This window comes from Apostichopus japonicus, chromosome 2, assembly GCF_037975245.1.
Source record: "Apostichopus japonicus isolate 1M-3 chromosome 2, ASM3797524v1, whole genome shotgun sequence".
In the NCBI taxonomy this organism is placed as follows: Eukaryota; Metazoa; Echinodermata; class Holothuroidea; order Aspidochirotida; family Stichopodidae; genus Apostichopus; species Apostichopus japonicus.
In genome coordinates, this window is record NC_092562.1 from 2,427,957 (window position 1) to 2,451,280 (window position 23,324).

General features: G+C 35.6%; 2 protein-coding genes across 4 annotated transcripts in view; both read left to right on the plus strand.

Moving 5' to 3' along the window:
• Nucleotides 1-3,199: 3,199 nt before the first annotated feature.
• Nucleotides 3,200-22,085, plus strand: LOC139973949 (uncharacterized). Of its 3 annotated transcripts, XM_071980844.1 has the most exons (22): nucleotides 3,200-3,456; nucleotides 4,133-4,238; nucleotides 4,887-4,958; nucleotides 5,432-5,491; nucleotides 5,876-5,944; nucleotides 6,550-6,621; nucleotides 6,931-7,002; nucleotides 8,057-8,134; nucleotides 8,996-9,070; nucleotides 9,258-9,329; nucleotides 9,954-10,025; nucleotides 10,484-10,555; nucleotides 11,411-11,563; nucleotides 12,003-12,071; nucleotides 12,302-12,382; nucleotides 13,393-13,464; nucleotides 14,102-14,155; nucleotides 14,603-14,796; nucleotides 15,035-16,572; nucleotides 17,291-17,429; nucleotides 17,882-20,832; nucleotides 21,764-22,085. In XM_071980844.1, the coding sequence occupies exons 1-21, from the start codon at nucleotides 3,369-3,371 to the stop codon at nucleotides 18,100-18,102; spliced, it is 3,429 nt and encodes a 1,142-aa protein (XP_071836945.1). In that variant the 5' UTR covers nucleotides 3,200-3,368; the 3' UTR covers nucleotides 18,103-20,832; nucleotides 21,764-22,085. The 3 variants fall into 3 exon arrangements, with proteins under 3 accessions (XP_071836945.1, XP_071836953.1, XP_071836961.1); XM_071980852.1 differs by lacking the exon at nucleotides 5,876-5,944; XM_071980860.1 differs by lacking the exons at nucleotides 3,200-3,456; nucleotides 4,133-4,238; nucleotides 4,887-4,958; nucleotides 5,432-5,491; nucleotides 5,876-5,944 and having other exon boundaries at nucleotides 6,931-7,028; nucleotides 8,038-8,134.
• Nucleotides 21,946-23,324, plus strand: part of LOC139973930 (tyrosine-protein kinase receptor Tie-1-like) — a 39,356-nt gene continuing 37,977 nt past the window's right edge. Inside the window, exon 1 of the mRNA XM_071980824.1 lies at nucleotides 21,946-22,088. The gene's annotated coding sequence lies outside the window, so the exon portion shown is untranslated. The remainder of the gene's footprint in view (nucleotides 22,089-23,324) is intronic.

The following is a 23,324-nucleotide window of genomic DNA, read 5'->3' on the forward strand; positions in this document are numbered from 1 at the left end:
TCAACGGCGATATTAGTATTTCAAGTACCTGTCTAAATAGGTTATGTTTTATTGGATTGAGGTCACATTGAACGAGAATTTTGAGAACGCTAAAATATATTAGCACGTAATGGTACATGTTAAAGAAGTCTATTGTAAATGAACAGGAGTTCATTATGTATGCAACTAAATCAGCTAAAGTCAATTTGTTGTTAATTGCCATTGCGTTTACGTGTATATTTGAACTGTTGAATGACATATTTTAGTTACATTCGATTTACATAACGTAACTGCACCGAATGAATGTTCATAAACCTCACCATTGTTGAATCATAGTTTATGCCAGACCGAAGATGTTATGTACAGGACTTCAGTGTAATTTGACATCACTGAATTGAAGTCGATTGAAATGATCTCCGTGGACAGTAGCATTCTTATCACCAACAAATTTGCAAACACTGGAAGTTAATGTTTGTTCATTCATACTTAGTCAAGATTCCTAAATCCTATTGGTCCATTCAGGTCAGCTGACCGTGGTTAATCCTGTGAGTAACGCACGGTAAAATTACGGGGCATCACTTTAATAAATCTTTGGTTATATGTCACCAAAAATGTTTTGTTTTATGTTTTTCCACCACACAAATGGTAGTGTATGAATGAACGGGGTTAATCAACGGTCTAGCGTGCGTTACTCACATGATTAATGCACTTCGGGTGTTAATGCTATCGCTGGATGCACTCGGGCTCCGCCCTTGTGCATCGCTTGCATTATCCCCCGATCGTGCATTAATCCTGTGAGTAACGCACACTAGACCGTTGATTAACCCCTTATTAATAACAGAATGCTAAACATAGCGTTCACGCAATAAGATAACCCGTGATTGTGATCATGTCTCCTAAAGAATATTTTATATCAAGCATTACAAACAGTCTAAGGTCTTTTTTATTTAAAATTATTTTATCCTACTTCTTAATCCTATTTCAGAACATCATACTTAGAACTACTGATATATGGTGTTAATATTTTTGAAAAACATTCAATTTTGCCATTTGTTCTGGTTTAAAAGTTTAAAAGTTTAGATATTTAGTTATTCGAACAACATTTACAGCCCATCTTTGCTTCTATTTATCAGTTGCTATTGAAACCTTACATTTTAACCGTACACCGTAACTGCACCTGGAGAATGTGTATCCTCGCTTCTCCCTTCTCCAACCTGAACATTCCTCAATCATTCGCTGACAGCTTTGATGTTATATATCCTATATGCATGCACTAAGCCTATTTTTACTAATCATCAATGATATATATAAAAAAAAAGAACACAATTCAGTTAATATCGTTCACGAGAGACTGTAAATGACAAAAATATACGAATTCTCCCAAAAATGATGTCACTCAATTTAGAGACGCTCAATGCAACCTTCTAGAGATGGTATTATCGATTTTCAGCAAGACCTGTGAACATTTTTTGTCAAGTGTAAGTCAAACCTTGCATTTTGCAGATGCGTAGAAGAGTCGTTTCCGTTGTTCAGAGGAATGATGTAACCATGTGACCATATAAACGGCAGCAAAACGATAACGATCAAACAATATGTAAAATATTAATTTCTATATGAATGTGTTGTTAGTAGCCGTTTCCTTCCTTAGAGCAAGGTTGACTATGCAGACCCTCGAAATGAGTCTATCGACAATCTGGGCTGTACACATTCTAGACTGTTTATGTGTATTATTATAGACAGGTGCGTAGCCAATGGGGGCGAAGGGGGCGGCCGCCCCACCCGCCCCCCCCCCCCCCCCTTGAGCATATACTTACAAGGCCTTGGAAGTGCCATTTCCAGCGATCTGGGAGGCATTTTCAGCCAAAATGTTCTTGCACTCGTAGCGCCAACAGGTGGCGCTACGCTTAGATTGTTTTCAATGCAGAATCTACGGCGATGATAATTTGCCTACATGTTAGCCCATCCTTTGGCAAATTCCTGGCTACTACGCGCCTGATTATAGAAGCTCTTTAGTATTAATGGCTATCGAATTCTTACCCGGTGACCAATTTAGCAAAACCCCTACCTTCCGATGTGATTAAACCGTTCTATCTATACCTTATTGAAATGTTTTAAAAGGATAGCCTGCAGTAGGAAGATGTATTCTGATGATATGCAAGAGCAAGGTATTCTCAGCATCCGCAGGCTAGTGAATTTGCATTCAATTCCCAGTGGCTTCCAGATAACAACGTTTTTGGAGTTGACGTGTTTTGTACCAAAAGTGAAACTGTAGCAAAGTATGAGGTCATTTTAATCGACGGGCAAGTTTGTCTAATGTAGTCTTTAAAATGTACATCCTAGGTTCATGAAAATTGGAAGTGCCTTAATTTATTAACATATTAATGCCCTACTGTCACTGTGGGCAAAGATAACGTCTCACCCCTTACATGACATACTCAGGCAGTTTCATTTAGTTTCATTTTCTCATTGTCTTAACATGTAGCACTCGTCTTCGGTACCCGTCAGAATGTTTTTTCTTGCGCACGCAATTAATCAAAACTGACTTTATTGTGAGTAAAATTAATTTTTTTTTCGATGCAATGTTGTGAAATTAGTGTTTGCAACAACGTACATAGTATAATGACAACGTAATTTTGTTTATAAGTGTTGCACTTGCCTAATTGATTTTTCATTATGTGTGTATTGGATTGGATCGGATTGGACTGGACAATCTATCAATCAATCAGAAGACATTTATATAGCGCCAAAATCAACAGAAATTGTTCAAAGGTGCTAAATGATCAACTTAGCCTTGGTCGTTGGTAACTTGTCACACCTACACACCAAAGTGTGCATAATTCAATTAATCTCCTGGGGCAGCACAGTGCAAGACAACCACGTGTCCCCGGGGACTACCCATATGGTGCAGCCACAAACCGGTGCACGCAACTATATTTTGTAACACTCAGCAAAGCTGAAAATGAAAATCTGATGTTGAGAAATTTCATCATTAAATATAACCGCAACTATAAAACCAGAAATTACTCTCGGATACTTGATAAAATAAAACATGAGAGAATTTCTCCTGATACACGAACTGTATATTCCTGTCGTATACCTGTCATAATAAATTATATCCTTATTGTCCTAATGAACGCGCAAATATCACTCCACTCATTTCCTTAATTTCGGTTTCATAGCATAATTGTGTTTATATTCTTACGGCTGTGTTCTTTGTTGACGCGAAACTATTCAGTATAACATATCAATGCAAGTCTTTGTGAATTATGTCAATCACTGCACGTATTACAATAGTCCACTTTGGCGATGAAGAAGTATATGAAATAACTATTATTAATATCGCTTGTCACCTACAAGCAGAGTCAATTTGAGTTCTTCTTTACGTTACAATGGACATCTTGCAACTCTGTTATGCTTTAATGGTTGCCATCACCGCCATCTGCGTGGCCTCTGGAAATGATCCTTGTCGCTTATTGGGTAAGTGAGGAACAACATATTACCATTAAAGGCATAAATCCCAGCCGGAGAAAGAGAGAGAAAGTTAGAGAGAGTATCATTCCGTTGCAATTTATCTGGTACATTTACCTTGCTTCTTGTGCATTTGAGTTTCTCTATTTTGCAGTGTTTCATGGTATTGCTGGTAAATTGAGATCAAAGTCATACAGTTCGTTTGTTTCATAATCATCAGACTTATTTTGGTATGATGACAGTTCAAACCAGCCACAGGTTGTACTAATATTTCAAGGGTATGAGGCGAGGGGTTAATTATTTCAAATAGCCGACAGTCTTTGATGATACATTTAACCTTTCGTATTATATGTTCGCTGTTTTGATTACTTTTGTAATATTTAAAAGTAATATTTTAAAGCAATTACGCGTAATGTTTAATAAATTGTAAAGACAAGAACTTCAGCGAATGTAATAATAAATACAAAATTGAAAATGATCATATAGAAATTAGCTTCCCTTCTACGCTTAGCCTAGAGGGCAAATCGTGCCGCTCTGAAGAAAGCCCAGTCTTGGTTAATATTTACACTAGTGTTGTGTGACATGTCTAATCATGGACAGAACCAAATGAATTCAGTATTAAATATACGGATGCTTTATTGATGTAGCTATCAATAAATTTCACTTCTTTGAAATTTGTCCTTAGATTCCAACGTCTGCGAGGTTTGCATATGTGCGAGCCGAAACGTCGATTGTTCCAATAGGAATCTAACAGCAATTCCATCATATATACCGAATGACACCTACATCATGTATGTATTTATTTTTGCAAAATGAATAATTTCTTCTTAGTAGGCTAGCATATCAAGAATCTATGTACGCCGACGGTTTTCTTATAGGCCATACATATTCCATCAGATATCACTTCATAGAGATCATTGCTAAACTAAATGGGTTTTTCGGATTGCTTTTTGTGTCTATCGGATTGTGGGTGGAGGAGAGATACGTATCACGGGTGCGGTTCGTGTGAAGAATACCACTTCGAAGAATTTACATACCTTCGAAATGATCACAGAAATGTTTGGACAGCTCGAGCACCTAATAGTTAGTTTCATCAGTGACATCGATGTGGTTATTTTGGTAAAGACAAAATTGTATTTTATCCGCATGTCTTGTAAGAACTGAAGGAATCGTAAACTTAAAACAAAGTTTAACGAAAGGAATAAACGAATATAACCCCCTGCCCTTCACCCATGACCGTAGGGAGGACGATGGTGCATGTTTGCTGGGTCAAGGTTCCATGCAGTTTATCACATTTTTTGAACATATTTTTCTCTTTGGTGTTTCTTTCTGTTCTTTTGCACCTGCTTTTTGTTATGGAGAGATATCCAAAACGAATCGATAGAAAGTCATGATAACACTATAACATTAATGGTAAACGCTGACTATTCTTTCCACAGTAACTTAGAGAACAATGGAATCTCATGTATACCGAAGGATTATTTTAGATATTTTGCTGTACTGTTCAAACTGTGAGTATACCTTGTGTTGTAGGATTTTTACTCCATAGATACTTATGAGTGGGGGATAAAGCCTAGTCGTAACTTTTGGCAATGCAGCAATTCCTCAAATCTTTAGAGAATCATACCAGGAACAAAGTATATTGCAATACTATGTCCCAATGTATTAAAATGCAAGATTGATTGTTTCTCCCAATACAAGCTAACAACACGATTTTAGTTCATTTATCATGACAACGAGAATATTGGGATGTACTGTGAACACAATCAACGAGATAATGCGAAAGGACAAATGCTCGACAACAATGTGACCCTTGACCTCTTCCTCTTTCTCTTTCTTTGTCGGGTCTTCATCCTACATCGAGATTCATATTCCCCTTATTGAACCTCTAGAATTCACAAATACACTGTGATGGTGATATCTTTGTCAAATTAACAAAGAAAATATTTCAACTAATAAATGGTTGGTTTCCATTGTTTGACAGCACAATCGAAATGAACTCCGTGACAGAACCATTTATTCCACCAACAAGTATGAAAAAACTGTAAGTCAATGTTTGTTGATAATGCTTGGGATATATTTAACCATCTTCAAGGTATTCAGTAGGTCTATGTCTGAGATTATATAAAATGCACCTCAAAATTTCGAGAGATTAGTCTCTCAACCTCAATATGTCGAGCATATTAAATTTTACTACCAATAAAACATACTAAACTTTAATTCAAAACAGGCAATAAATACCGTTAATGTATTTCATAGTGATAACAACTTAAATTGAAACATTAAAAATTTATTGTACTTCAGAATTATCAGAACTAAGTTTGTAAACCTTTCAGAATGAACAAAGGTGCTACAGATCAGCTGAATCTACAAGTTCGAAAGATCATTATACACATGTCGCCAACGGTCTTCTTTTATGTTTCTTTAGAATTGCTAACAAAAACCTTCTGGAAAGAATTGAACTGATTTTCAGCCAATGCGAGCATCTTGAGGAAGTGTGAGTCAAACCTTAAATTTGAAGACTTTGTAGAAAGGAAAACACTTTTTGGGTAACCAGTTAGTGAACTGGTATAATCTGATCTAGGCTTGTAACAACCTAGAACACCACATTTTCTAGACACACGTTCTATTCCAGGTCTATTTATCAAACAACTGAAAAATTAAAGTATATTAATATATTTATTTATATATATTTATATATATATATATATATATACCGGTATATATATACCGGTATATATATGTATATATATATATGTATATATATATATATATATATATATATATATATATATATATATATATATATATATATATATATATATATATATATATATATATATATATATTGAGATATCCAGTTCCTGCACTGGGCTGTAAGCATCGTAGATATTTTGTCACACGTTTTAGGATCGTGTTCCTTCATATGTGACTAAAAACTGCAATGTACATCATAGAAACGTGGTTGTGACACTTACTCAAGCAAGTTTCGATTTCATTTTTGTATCATGTAATAGTGCTGAGTATCTGTACCGCTTCATTTATGACAAATTGCAACAGTTTTTGTTCTTTTGTCGTGTCTTCTTCGTTTTTATTATTCAGGAACTTACAAACTAATCGCATTGCCTTCCTGCCAGATTATATTACACGAAATTGTTCCAAATTAATTCATCTGTAAGTACTTTTTGACATTTTTATAAATACCATCGTTAAACTCAATGTCGTTCAATGTATTTATTCCTATATATTGTGATGTCCTATTGTTTTATTTTGTATTTATTAAGCCGTTTAAGTGCTAAAATACCAAACAGTTTTTTTGTTCTCTCTCGAGACAGTTATTAAATTCTTGAGACATACCTTTTTGCACATCGAAATAACTGGCCTTCCTTTTTATGCTATAACAAATGATGCTAAATGCTTTTATGTATTGCCTCGTCTTTGTTTTTCTACTTCTTTTTCTTTTTTGATGATCTTCTTTCGCAGCGATTTACGAAACAATCTTTTCGATCGGATTAATCAGCACAGCTTGGGTTTTCTTCCACGACTGATTGATTTGTACGTATAATGGGGAAAATGAAGCAGTATCCTATATCGCAGTATCGCATCTATTAAATAAAGTATCAAAATATACATTAAGTACCGAAACAGACAATTGTTTTTCTTTTTCGTATCGTTATCAGTCATTTTTGAATACGTTTCGCAAGTTTTTTCCATATGATGATTGGTATTCATGCATACTTTGATTTATTGCTTGAGGGTTTTTTCAGACAAAGAATAAACTCTAATTGCGAATCTTGGGTCTTTGCCTGATCATCTGAGAATTTTGTGACGTCACGGTCACGTCACCTTACGTATAATGTAAGTACATTGAAACCAGGGTTACTTTGACCCAGAAGAACGGAAATGATGTCGTTCTGCTCAGGTTTAACTGCAGTCCATCGGGTAAGGTGTCTTAAAAGCATAAAGGCATACACCTATTGAGACTATTGATGTTAGGAGACAGTTACAAGTAAAGTAAACGTTTCTTATTTGATGGTCTGTTTCCCCAAGCTGAATATTCATTGAAAAGGAATGCTTGCCTTTCGGCCACAATTGTTCCTACATTAAGTTGCTTAAACAGAAACTCTTTTTTATTTAGCCGTTTGCTGCAGTAAGGTTTTAACATCGTATTATTATAAAATTAGGACTTTTCACCCAGCTGATATGTCAGATAAATCAATAGCGATATACCTTCGCAAGATGATATTTTGTTTTCCCGACAGTGCATTCATCTGGAGAGATTGTGGCTATGAAGATGTCAGCTTAAAAATCTGACAAAACTATTCAGTGAACATGAACACCTATTTTGTAAAGGGGTTTCGCTCGAGCACTATGTCGCATAAAACAAAATACTTAAAAGGAATCTGGCGTACCCCTTTTGTTTTACTGAAAAATATATGGCTAAAATTGAGTAAATGTACTGGACTGTATTGCAACGGGGTTTGACGATATATTCTTCACACTGTTGTATTGGACTTAGAAATTTAATGTTTTTTGTAATTTTTATTACCACATTGTTCATATCATTATTGTTCATATCCATCTTACAAGATATTTCATTACTAAATAGGAGTTTGAGCTTGAATCGGAATCTTCGTCACATTGATGAGGGGGCCTTGAATCCAGTGTGCGAGAGTTTGCAGAAACTGTAAGTGGTTGCTACTTCAATAGTATGTTAAAATAACAGACTATAGCTAACATGACACTACTATAGCTGATCATATGTAAGTGGTTGTTACTTCTATAGTCTTTTAAAATAATAAACTATAACTAACATGATACTACTTTAGCTGATAATATGTAAGTGGTTGTTACTTCAACAGTATGTAAAAAGAATAAACTATAACTTACATTTTACTTTATAGCTGATCATATGTTCCTGAAATAGTATGGAACACTGTCCAGTGTTTAATTTCTCAGACAGTGTAAATGAACTTTCTGTCATCTAACGTCAGTTAATAACCAAATCATATGTTTTATATACTATATAAACAAATATAGATTATACAAGTTATATTTTTACCTGATCTATGTAAATGATTAATTAATGAAGCCGCTAACTTTAGTATAAACTAGTTTTTCTTTTTCATTTGTGGACTTTGTGGACAATTACGTGAATCTAATCTGTTAGCTAAGTTAACAAGCAGTCAGATTACAGTTGCATTCGGTCAGTAATATTCTTGGAGGTGTTAGATGTACATGGGTGGCATTAGATGGTTTAGGATTGAGTACTCCAAATTAGTAAGTATAAATATTTTATGAAGTTCTCCTACATTGTTACCTACTAATGCAAAAAAAAAATCAAATAAACATTCCTCAAGAGATAACGTGCATTGCTGAGAAAAAGAGTGCAATAAGTTGTTGTCATGATGTAGTAACGATAATGGTGTGCTTAAAGATAGATAGATTCGGTTGCCCTGGCACTTATTCCGTAAAAGAGAACACATTTAAAGATATTTAATTGGTAAAATATGTAGCACATTCAATTATTAAATTTTCTTATGCACAGGGGAATGACCGGATGCGATATGCTGGGAAACGTCCCAAGAGGCCTTATCAGAGGCTGTACACAACTAAAGACTTTGTAAGTGAAACTAAATGTGTTATCAAAATGTATTATTTTCATTGCCGACGATAAAAAATATTAATATATTTAATAACAATGATCATTACAATCGTCATCGCCATTGCCATCTTTATCATATTTTACATTTATCATTCTTCTTCCTACGTTATAATATCGTTTCTGTAATTTCTTTATCTTTTTCCAGAAGTTTATCATCTAATAACATTACCTACATCGATGGCAAAATGTTTTATTCCCAAATTGGGTTGCATTACATGTAAGTTTGTAGATTTCTATGTAAGTGTTAACATAAATGTAATTGCATTGTGTTGACCTCCACCAACACAATGCTATATTTAGACATGGTTCCAATTAATTTAGATGATAGATTTATTCTCTTATTCTAATTTTTTATCACTTCAATTGGATAGTTTGTTTAGACAAGAATTTGCACACAAATATGTGTTCCACAAAAGTAATAAATTTATTTTTTTTTTCATTAAATTTTGCAGCAGTAACAGTAACATAAACATTATCCTATTTCCTTTACCTGTAAAAAGTCTCGCTAAGTGTCAAATTAAAATCACGATGCAGGGTAACTGTAACCATACTGCTATAGTATTATACAGCCAGATCCCAACATTTGGGGCAAATTTAATGTGGCAACACTAAACGATGACACATCACTGTGTGTATTGCAGATCTATATCTATTGAGCGTCTGTAGAAGTGCGGGGTTGAAAGTTGCGATTTACGGCATAACGTAGTAGTATAAAAAAAAAACTCTTCCTTTCTTTGATTTTGATTTTCTTGTCTTGTTTTTCGTGCATTTTATTTAACAAATTATAATATAAGATTACAACAGTAAGTTGAACATTTCTCTTTTCCTTTTTACTGGTTAGAAGTTTCAGGAGTAATCCTATAATACAGCTTGACGATTCAACATTCAAGCACTTGACTTGGATTCAGAGTTTGTAAGACTTTTTATAATAGCCACAGCTATATAATTTTCTTATTGTAGTAAACATTTCAATACCAAGTATGTTTGATGTTTGCCCAAAAGTTTGAAAGAAAAGCACATTATTGCAAATTCGTACAATCACGTAGAATAAGGAAAAATGATATCGCACAATAACATGATATTATACTTCTGTAGTATTTAGTATTTAAAAGTACTCATTTAAAGTTTCTTGAGGGGCAGAATAAACTAAAATGCTTCACAAGCTTTACAAAGCTGAAACCTCAATGCAAGGTGTCCAAAAAAATGCTTTATTATCTGTGTTGATCTCAACCAGATATATTTAGGGGTGCAAAAGTGTTTATTTTATCTCTATCTCTGATTCTATCTCTTTCCGAGTCGAATTTCGAATAATGGAAAAAACTTCAGGTGATTAAGGAGTGACTTTCATTTGACTTTATCCCCTATTTTCAGAGTACTGTCCAATGCGAGTCTTACTTCCATACCAGCCAAATTTTTCAACAGTACTTCGATATTCCGTGACCTGTAAGTATATACATTCTAGTGTGTCTAAGTAGATTTACGCACTCTACATTTCGCAGACTGTTTTTAATATGTGCGCTAGAGCACTCAGTACTAAGATATAATACTCCCTTACAGTCCTATTATGCCAAACTCTTAAACGATACAATCAATTACCTAATACATAAATCGATATATGATATCTATCGGCAAAGATTTTGACTGCGAAGCCACGAAGATCTCTCTTTCTCGGTGATGGAATTCTTTTCAAGCAGGAACTCTCGAATAGGTCTCTATGGAGTGTCAAACTGTAAGGACAGCAAGAAATTGTTATATGTGTGTACCATTTGTTTGCGACAACGTCGGTTGGCTTCCAATTCAACAGTTCCACTCAAATTTAGAATTTCCAATTAAGAAAGTCATTTCAGATGGGAAAACCGTAGATTGGTCTTGGATGCAAAACCCACCTTACTGTGACCCGGCCTGGGTATCGAACCTCCCGATTTCTAAGCAGCATTGCTTCAATGAGCACCGGCTGGCAGCACCGGCCACAACCTAGGTGTTCGGTGTTTTCCTAGGTGTTCGATGAACCTAATCTAGCTTATATTGCATGTATTATCACTTCGCTGATTGACTAAAACTTGACCGCCCAGGAAGTTACCTGAAGAGCGTGCCATCTTCCCTGCAAGAACTGTTAATCCTATATTGCTATAATGACTGATATTTTGACCGATTGTTTTAGAAAACTATGAATTAATCGACAGGAACACAAGATTCAAGGAGAGAGACAGAGCGAAGCCAGACAACTTCATATCATTGACTGCAACTACCTCCCTATTTAATTGTTGCTGACTATTTTTTCTTCTGTTTTCTTCACAGGGATCTTTCAAGTAATCGATTAATTACGATTCCCGAAGAACTTTTTTCATCTAAATACACCAACCACAGGATGATAAGACTAACGCTGAGCGATAATCAGCTTGAATATATTCCACCGACTGTATTCAGTCACTTGCGGAGGCTCCAACAACTGTAAGTAATATGTCCGCATTATTTGGCTAGAGAGAATTGCATAAGGCACTGATCTTTAACCGTTCAAATGATGGAGTTGTGTCAATATCAAAACCAGCACATGATTTTATTAAGTTATAATTGTCTTCTGGGTATCTTTGCAATAATTGCTATTGACGTAGGATGTCTTCAAATGGCTTTATAAACTTCTCTTTAAACCTTCTTTAGATTTACACATCAAGTTGGTCACTGATCGCAATTTATGAACTTCCGAGGACGATTTAGGTACTTTTTCTTAGCGTTAAACATCCCCCGCTCCTAACATCATGAACACTTACGTGCTCTGGGCATCCTATGTCTGGTACGGGGATGCTTTCAGATAAACAACAATCACCTTAGTGTCATATTAATCATCGTCAACGTATCTCATTGAAATTGTTCTTTTCTTAATAAAACAAAGATATTTGGACGGTAACAGTTTGTTCGAAATTCCAGAAGGGATGCTGTCGTTTACGTCCGTTGACACTCTGTGAGTAATTTCATTCTCAGATCAAAGTGTAATTCACAAAGTCAAATAACTTGTTGTTTATGTACACCATGAAACTTCAAACTATAAAAATCATAATTACACACACAGTGTCACAATTTCGAATCTTCCGTAAACTGTAAACTAGAAAAGTTATTTTATTTATTGGACTCTATAGTACTTAAACTTACAACCTTATAATACTTTTTTAACATTTTAACCATTTCATCAAGGTTCATTTTCCGAAATCAAATAGCAAATTTAACCAAAAGTTTATACCTGCCGAACTCCCAGTACAATCCTTCAAAGCTTATGTGAGTATATATTTGTAGATTCGTCGAAATCAGTTAATTTGATAACGATCAATGTGAATTTTTCATAAGATGTCACTATTAGAACAAACATAATCTAAGTTTGCGTAATTGCTAGTGCTTGCGTCTATCAATTCGACAAGACCTCTTGCTGGTAGATTTGCCACCAAACAAACGAAGTAAATTGCCTTTTTTGAACTATAGATAATTTATACTTTTAATATCTGGAATTTAATTGACCTCCTGTTGACTGGTACAAGAATCTCAAGAAAACACTAGAATTCCTGGTTAGATAGTTTTACTAGTTGACAGGTCAGCTGATGGTTTTTGCTCTTTGTTGTTGTTTTTTAAGTTGTTTGCTGGTGTTCGATAATTATCTGTTTTTTTTGGGGGGGGGGGGTTTGTTGTCATTCGGTGAGTGGATCCGGTTGCTCTGTTTGATGTGTTGATTGGTTGGCTGCTTTATGATTCGGTTTATTTGCAGTTATTTACTTTTCCATGGTTTGCGAGGGAAATTTAGTCAATGGTTTGATTTGAATGGAGTATTGATAAGTTGACAGAATTATCTTCGTAAGTTGAAATTGATGCTATAGTTTATCCAACTGTTTATTGCTGACTTCGTAGTAGTTTTACTGATCGATTGATTGGTTTCGATGCTAGTTGATCTAATTGTTCATTATTTCATCGATTAAATTGGTAGTTCAGTGACCGTCCTGAGTTTTGAGTGGCTGACCTTAAAACAAAACCAAATTGCTACTTCTAAGCTTGACATCCAATTGGTATATGAAATACGATATCTTAGCTCTTTATAGTTTTGACCTAAAGTACTTAATATTTTGATTACTATGTTCATTATTATCATTTTCCAAATTATTTTTATGATGATTATTAGTATTATTATGATTATCGATATGATCAATATCATCATTATAATCATTATTAACGTTATCATTGTTACCATTATAATTAATGTATCGATAAATCGACTTTCACTTTGCTCAAACCCCTTGAAGCGAAGCTCAGAGAAATCCGGTCCAACATCTCTCTGTTGAATTTCTCAAAGGAATTCAAGAAAATGGTGAAATGTGAGTAGCGCTGCAAATGAATATTCCGTAATTATTTTGACTTTGACTTATTATTATTAGTATTGTTATTATTGTTACTCTTATTTTTTCCTCCTTTTATTCATCGTTTATCATCAATGCGAATAGAAATTTGCTTTAGATTGGTAACATAACTTTTTCATCTTGTTTTGTAAGTATATATTACATGGAACACCACTTTTCAAGTACATGTGCAAGTATATAGCAAAATAATATATAGATAGTATATAGAAAAATCATCATCATCATCATCATCATCATCATCATCATCATCATCATCATCATCATCATCATCATCATCATCATCATCATCATCATCATCATCATCATCATCATCATCATCATCATCATCATCACCAACTTTTATTATTATAACTTTTATATTTATAATTATTATTATTATTATAACTTTTATTATTATAATTATTACTATTATAACTTTTATTATTATAAGTTTTATTATTGAATAAATAGTGGACACAGGTTTGCCAAGGATCATAGCATTGCCAACATGAGTACAACTTGCTTTACGTTGGCGAAAAATATATCTAATGAAAATGAATCAATATTAATGACATTAAATTAACTGATTTTCATCTTGTTTCTCTTTTAATTTAAGCATACTCACATGTAGTGGTCTTTATATTCCCACCGCGCCCTACAACATAAATATGTAAGTTAATGTATTGTTGTGTGACGTGTAAGTTTATATTTGCTTTTCTTTTTTTCAAATATGAAACATTTTGAATTTTTTGCTCAGTTGACAATGTTCTTTGAAAATTATTTTCTTCCAATGTATAAATAAGTGATTATATGAGGAAATACGAAAACATTATCAGTTGACTTGGTAAAATAATTCAGTTTGTTTTGCCACATGTATTCACATAATATCACATATTTAAAGAAAAACAAATCTTAGTGAAGTTTCTTTTACATAAAAAAATGCTATGAGGATGTGGTTTTAACCCGCAGATGCTGAAAAGTACCGGCAAGTTTAATTATCAACTTCATACACCTGAATGTTCTGTGTTATATAGGTATTCAAATTATATTTTATCCTAAATGTCTTATTACAATAGCATAACAAACAAGACTACGCTTTGGGTTTTTTCTTTTACAGTGATTGTGTAGAAAACACTTTTCAGACAACGATTAAAGTAATAGGCGCTGATCAAAGGGACAGTCTGTTGCAGAGAGGATTTAACTGCACACAAACTGAACCTAAGATTCTTCGTCGCTATACATGCGTGGCTTGTGCTCAGGGAAGTTATACAAGCCTGCAACGCCGTGAAGTTTGTAAACCGTGTCCACGTGGTGAGTAAATTTCAATCCATGTAGTTATTGTAATTGGTGGCTTATTAATTTCATGCAGTCATTTATCGCTACTTCTCCTCTCCTCGTCTACCAAGCTAGCTCCTTCCGCTTCTTATTGACTTCGCTTTTATTAGCTTTTGAAATCAATTGCTGTCATTTTCATTTGAAATAATATCACTTACATAGATGTTAGAGTCACATACTTCAGACTTCACTCAACGGACGTTTCTTCTCTCAGGTGGTTTCTACCAGGACGAAGTCGGCCAATTTCAACGGTTACCGAACGTTATCGCTTGCAACAACTGTAACAATGGAACATTCGTTGCCAAAGGAGGAGGCGTCAGCCCTCTCAATTGTACGGTTTGCCCGGAGGGTACCATCAAGAGTCGACACGCTGGGTATCGAGCATGTTTTTGTATGGATAACTACTTTCGAAGAGATCGATTCGGTGGTTGTGAACTCTGTCCACAAGCAGGACTGAGATGTGAAAACGACTTCGTTACTATAGAACCTGGATTCTACTGGAACTGGACTTTATCAAACATTTCAGAGTACAAGTTGTACATTGAAAATCTACAGAAATTTGATGATTCTTATGATGAAACCACAGCGTCCTTTTCCGGTTCTCTCGCTTATGTACACCCATGTCGCCAAAAATTTAAATGTGATAACAAGAACGACACCGTTGAAGGGAATTGTCATAGAGGCTACACAGGATTTATGTGTACGGAATGCGCTGAGAAGTACTTCCCGGTCATGAACTTGTGCCATGAATGTCCTCAGACATGGGTCTTCCTTTTAGAAGTGGCAGTAGGGTTGCTCCTACTTGCCGGTTGTTGCTTTTACGTAGTCTACACGTACAGACGTAAACGACACGAGGAAGCTCGTTCAATTATTGATGTTGCACTTGCAAGAGGGAAAATAGTTCTTGGTTTCTATCAAGTGATGGGAGAATTTTGGGACTCGTTAGACGTCCTTTATTGGCCTGAGGTTTTCAAACAGCTGTCTGGTTGGTTAGATCTCTTGCAGTTTAACATATCTACCATTTTCATAAAACCCAGCTGCTTAGTTCCAAGTGTATCTTTAAATGCATATTCAGAGTTTCTCATAGGAATTATTGTGACTGTTAGTGTTGCATTAGTCCCAGCTATGGCGGTTTGTTTAAGAAAAGTACGTGCAAAGTTTTTCCAAGGGGACTCTTCGAATTCTCGTTCACAAAGATTGCGTCAAGTTGTTATCATCAAACAAGATACATTGCTATTTGCAACTCTTTTGGGCTTATTTATCACGTATCCCTCTACGTGTAATTCTACAATTACTTTGTACAGACCAGCATGCCAGACGTTTACGTTAGACGAAACTATGTTGCACAACGTTAGCCTCCTGCGATCTGACCTTTCAATCAATTGTAACACAAACACCCATCGCAAATTCGAAATTGCTGCTTACGTATTTTCGCTATACATTGTAGCTTTTCCTGGATTATTATTTTATCTTTTGTGGAAATATCGTAAAGATTCAAGTGGTCAAGATTCTACAAGGTCATCATCATTGCATCCAAAATGGTTACGTTTTCTCAACGAGAACTACAAAGATCAGTTTTGGTACTGGGAGATTGTAGAAATTACAAGAAAAGTTTCACAGACTTGCATTGTTATTCTGTTCGGATGGGGCAGCTCTCTTTCAATCTTCATCACGATATTCCTCGCCGTTATCTTCTTTACTCTTCATGCATCATTTTCACCGATGAAGGATAAGTTTGAGCAACAACTCCAGGTACACATTGCTATCAATTTCAACTTGTCAATTGGTCATGTACCTCTATAAGTTAGTTATAAGTCATTCTGTACTAAAAAGCTTATAATTTTTTTCTTGTAATAAAAATGAGAACCAAATTGAAATATCACAATTTATAACTTTCATAACTAATTTCATTAAAGTAATGCCATTGTTTAGCTTTAATACTATTTCATTGTATATAAACAAATTATTGACATATATTATGATGTTAAAAAGTTAACTTAACTGGAAGCTATAGACAGATTACAAACTTGTTCAATGCTTTCAGGTATCTTAAAGTTAAAGTTCCAAATTTTAAACTCAAGGTTTACAGTCTTGTATTAGGCAAGGCCTTGTCACACGACTTTGCTACGGTTAACCATGGTCATTGGTAACTTGTCACACAAAAAGCATGTAAAATCAAAAAAGTGGTCACTGGAGCACTGCAGTGCGGTAGGTTTACGTATCCGCTGGGGGACTTCCCATAGGGTGCAGCCGCAAACCGGCGCACGCAGGTATCGCCATTTAAACACCAGTGTGGAGAGGTAATGGAGATAAAGTGCCTCGCAAAAAGAACAAATTGTTATATCTGGCCTGGACTCGAGCCCTGCAATCCTTAGTTTGTAAGTCCATTGCCTGAGCCATGATGACATTCTGCACCCATCCATCCATCCATTATTTATTTATTCATTTATGTTTTACAAACCTTCTACAGCTTGCATCTTTGTTGGCAATCTTCCTCAACATGTTAATGGTTGCCGTACCGGCGTATGAAACAGATTCCCTGTTTGTGAAAGAAACAATGAAATTTATACTGATTTTTCTCAATATCGGTGTCCTCGGTGTTACTTTCGGTGAGTTAATTGAAGAGCTGCCATGACCAAAATGTAGAATCTTCTATGGTGACCATTACAAATACCAACCAAAATATACAGGAGTGACCACACGTTGTTAGAATTAAGAATAGAAAACGTATGAAGTTAGTCAATGGATTGTCTCTCCTTTGTATGAGTGCTTCTTCTTAATTCATTTGTAGATCTGTTGTTAGGTTAAGTAGCAAAATGTTACATATTGCAACAACTTTAGCTGAGTGTTGTAAATCTTCTACCATGCTACATCAATGGCGAGATCCATAAGTTAGATGACTCATACTTAAGATTGCCATTATACACATTTCGTCCTTGTAGTTCTTGTAGTATGATCACGTTTCTTTTACCGGTTGTTTTGGGGTTTTGGGGCATACCGATCAATAGTTCCACTCACTCTTTAAACTGAAAAGTATATTATTCGTGATTTTCTACCGCAGGAAAACCATTGCTGAAACTTGCAAAAGTAATTTACGTGTACATAAGAGGCCGAAGACGTCTTATCTGGTCACCAGAAGACGAACCCATTCCTGAAAGGAATAACAACTTTCATATGAATTGTCATCATCTTTTGATAAACGGTGACCAAAGTTACCAAGGAGAAACAGAAGACTCCGCTCTCCTATCGTCACCACGGCGTCGATATCATTCCGTGGAATGACACCATGTCATCTTGTTTTGTGTAAGAAAAGGGAGAGCTGGCCACGGTCTTGTTCTGCTGCTTCTGATGAGATTCAATATCGGAGAACGATAGTAATGCACGATAATTTATGATCCTCCACGATATTTTAGATCCTCCTGCAAGCAGGAACTCGGGAAGAAGCCATCATTGGCTTATCATTGGCTTATCTGGATGTAATATAATGACGAATACAAGGACGGATAAGCGGTTCACGCTTGACCAAAACTATCGGTGTTTATAACAATGACAAGAACGGAATATAGGCTGCCAATTCAAGGACCGCAATGTGGAATATAAATATTGTTTACGACTTCATCGTGATTGCCCGGGATCACAATTTTGGATCATAAATTTCAGGATATATTACTGAAAAGCAATCGCACTGCAGGGTGCAGATTGCTCTCCTGTTTTGATATGTGTTTAGATTTTAACAGGTTTGGTTGAAGTTGACTTTCCCTACATTTAGCACATGTGTATAACTTACTGTGAACTTTGACCCCATTGTAAATATACTTGGATCGAATGAATTGTATTTGAAATATGATTTTAATGTAAGCTGCAGTATGAGGTTAATCAGAACTATTTGTTATGCGAAACCTAACAAGTTATTCTTTCAGTTCTGTATGGACGTTTTGGTTTGTACTGGAAAGCAAAACATTATATAGAAATCGAAAGAGACTATGAACCAGTCAGAGACTAAGGCACCTATCGGAAACAGACATGTTCGAGGTCAAGGGTTTCCTTGCCTGGATGATAAATAAATAACATAAACCTTTCACAGGAAGCGCATAACCGCATCCAGCACTCGCACTCGCGACATTTTGATTGACGTTCTTTTTCTTTACAGTCGTAATACGTGGAGTGTGGAGTGTTAGCTCGCCGGTGCCTTTCAATTATAAGTTCTTCGGTTCGAGTCACTCCCAGATTAATGTATGTCGTCCAGTTACAGAGTTGTTGGCAATTAACAATTCATAATCAAGGACGTTTAATATGAATGTAAGAGACTGACTTCGGTCAGCTTACAGGAGGATCTAATATACATACATACATGCATACATACATACATACATACATACATACAATACACTGCTTAAAAGTTTCGCAGAAGGATGTTGATATCTTGACCTTCTGTTCAAACTTCAGAAATGATCGGTTATACCATGTTTTATTTACATTATAATATTACTTTCACCATGTATTATATTAATTATTAGCACATGTCAGCACATTGATATTTGTACCGCACTTGAATATTATAACAAGTGAACAATTTGGGTTGTCCTATACAATGACCCTCAAGTTGAGTGGCGTAGGAGCAACTTCAGAATTTGCTTATTTCATGTAGCAAATAAAGTAGTTCACACTTAAACGTTGGCTAGAATGAATGTGGCAATTGCTTAAGTCAGGCTAGCATCAGGGATTTGTAAGTGACAAGTAAAGAAGAATCCACTTGAAGCAATATTGATGCCGACAACAATGTCTGCTTGACCTCATTGCAAAGACTTGTTATATTTGTACATTTGCTTGACACTGCATTTGGTAGCTTGCTATATTTATCATGACGATAAAAGACCAATATTTGTATAATGGTTGTTCCGAATAAATTCAGGCGCCGCAATTGGAACTAGTGTTTCTTAACTAATAATATTTAATGGGAATGTATTAGGTGTTGTATCCAAAATGACTATTTAGTCATTTCCCCGTTAGGAAAACCTATAACTAAACCTTATTATGCTAGTACACAGTTGCTTTTGTTACTCCATGTGGAAATCCGGTTTTCAATTTTTACTTTCTGGTAGGGTAAATATGTCATGTATTGGCGGTATCAATTTTGACCAGTTTTTACTTAAAGTATAGAAAGAAGCACATGATAGGGAACTAAACAAACAACAAAATTCACAAATGAACTTGAAAGCATGTTCAACTGTTTGAAATTGCACCGCAGAATAGCCAGTATTTAGTTTAGTCTTACAGACAATCGTTGCATAGGCTATTGTTCTCACTAACACATCCTTGTTAACATGCTTTATTTTAACATGATTTACCGTTTATCTTGCATGGCATTGTAAGCCACGCTTTTGTCGTTGTAATGTTTATACCAATTTCCCTCCGGGTGAATTTATCATATGACCTAATTGGAAGTGCCATTCGTGATAACTTTTACACTCAAAATTAATATGAGGTTAATCAGAAAACGTCGGGATATAACCTTCAAGGTTTCACAATGAAACGGTTGCGAAAAACAGGCATAATAGTCTACTAGACTGACTCATGATGAGTCATGATAAATTGTTTGGACGCTTAAAAGGGTGATCTTATCCTTGATCATATGTACAGATTAGAGCAGGTAGTTGTTATGGAATGGAATTCTGTCCTCAGCGCTTCCATCACGATGTCATGATATACCACACAGCCTATACATAAACCCTTTGCTTATATATGACTACTATACACGAAGGTCAGGCCTCCCCTGAAAACGATCAGATTTCCTTTGAACCATAGGAAGTGTCCAACTCAGGCGAATCGTTCCCAACGCCCTCTATTGATTGCTCGTATATAGCCGATTACTCATGGAGCTTTCCCTTGTTCTCACCGCATGCGCAGTAGTTATTCTTTGTGTTGTCATGGCCGAAGGAGATGCGCTGTTGAAGAAAAAAACAGTTACCTATTTTCTTCGTGAATACCCGAAATTCGGCCTATTATTTCCCCGTAAGTTATGCAAAATGAATCTCCATTGTGTTCTTCGTATCTTGTACGGAATATTTGGAATTTAGGCTAGAATGAAATGACTTGTTAGTCGATTTGCGCATGATTTCGGCGATTTGTTATTGTCTTGTCGTGTACATCCATCACTTAGCTCTCCAAAATTGGATCATACAGTCGTGGCACTTTCTGGCGATTTGGAGTAACTGAAAAGTCTGATGTCAAAATTTTTCATTGCGTGGGCCGTTACCATGGTAATTTCACGATTGGTAAAGGTTTGGCGCCATTTGTTGGTAATAACGGCGAAACCAGTATAGCCTACTTTATGTAGGAATCGTTTTCACGATGCAATGATACACTGTGCTACCAGTGGTAGCGGTGTACTGTGGTAGGTCAAGGACTAACGTTATCTCTAAAATTTAAGTTGTTACAGCATTTCATCCGTACTTCTGGATTTTTGGTAATTTTTACCGGGAATTATTATTATTTTTCCTGGAAAGTCTCGATCAAAAATATGTTACCGCTTGGCCCCCTTCTGAAGACTCAAGTGTATACGTAGCTAAGTCTAATGGCCAATATTGGTTAATACAAATATCACCAGACCTAGATAAATTAGCCAAATAAATAGCCTTCTGTATTCTTTAGCTTAGTACTTTAGCTTGGGCCTTCAGACAGTCACTATATTATTTTGGTCCATAGGTCGTGCAAGTGAGCCATAAATTTGATCATATGTAATGATTATTTGCCTAATGCTTCTGAATGATATAATATACATCTCAGGCTAATGACTTGTCACAATTTCGCACAGATTTATTTTCACTATGTCCACTCCAAAGGGAAACAAGAAAATCTGCACAAGCATTTTATTTTTTATTGTGTAATTGGCTGTTTTTAGAAAGAACTAATCCATTTCTTAATTGCCTCACTCTGGTATAAGCACTACTCAGTAGAAAAAAACAACATGTGAAGTACAAGAAGCTGAAAACAAGTCGGCCGGTAACTAAGCAACGGTACGCTTGGACGGAGACAGCAACAGATGAGCTGCAAGCCACCCTAGATACCACCGACTGGGATCTATTGTTCACATCAGCTAATTCACTTGACGAGGCGACGGACATTGTCACTAGCTATGTTAACTTCTATGTCGACACAATCATCCCTCTTCAGACGTACAAAATCTATCCGAATAATAAGCCGTGGGTCACAAAGAACTTAGAACTCAACGTAAGAACTCAACGAAAAGGATGAAGCTCTGATGGCAGGTAACAAAACAAGGGTGAAAGAGGTACAGAAGTGCATCAAACGTAAAGTCGAAGAGTGTCAACAAACATACAAAAACAAATTAGAAAGAAACTTTGCTGAAAATAATTCTGCTGGTGCATGGAAAACAATGCAAATGCTGACTGGATACAGACAGAATTCGGTGACCCCCGGTGCAGAGGTCACACAAACTTTCGTGGAAGAGTTTAATGAATTTAAGGACTTTAGGACTAGTACAACTGAGAACAATGTAGTAATGAGTGGGGTGATTAGTGCATGAGTTTTAACAATGAGATTTGCGTTACTGAACATGAAGTTAGGGTAGTGTTTGGATCATGTTTGTATAACTGTATGTTTTATCGCAGTCTATTGATACTTATACTATTGCATTTTACCTTCCTGTCCGACCTGTATAAGCCGAACTGCCGATTGTGTACAATAAATTCAATAGTCAATTCAATAATCCCTTTAACTATTTACTAAACAAAAACAACACTTTTACCCATAGCATATGCAGATATGTGTAATGCATTTAACTCAATGAAAATATAGATTTCATAAACCCATATCTTCCTGAATTAGACTGTTAAACCTATTAATTTACATTAAACCTTCAAAAATTACAGCCAAGCCGAATAGACTATATGAATATTCATTACATGGCTGGCTATGTAGCTATGTGCAAAGCTTACCACGAGAGAGTATAAAGACCATTCACGTTAAAGTATACGGTTGACCTTACAGTGTCTTCTATGAGCTTTAAAAAAAGTAAATAGACTGTTATTGACTCGAAATATGCCACCTCTGTTTTGTATTTAAATCCACTATTTCGAATAATCCAGAAATGAGTCTGCAGCTGGGCTTTCATTCTGATAACACGAAGTTAAATTTTTACTTATTTATTAGGGGGGAGGGGGGCATTGGGACAGTTCAACATGATCGAGAGGGCGGTCGCCTTAAAAAGATTGAGAACTACTGCCCAAGGGTATCCTGAAATTACGTGGAACTAGGATTGGAACTAGGTCTCATTATCAACTGTAATTAGGGGCTTATCTCTTATCTCTCATATGTAGTAAAGTTATTTAGCGCTGTATCTTAAATGTCTAGTCATGTCCGCGATAATCTATACCGAAACATTATATACTAGTATACGGTTGCTTTTTTTACTCCATGTGGAAATCCGGAATTATATTTCTTCTAGTAAGGTAAATATGTCATGTATTGGCGGTATCAACGTT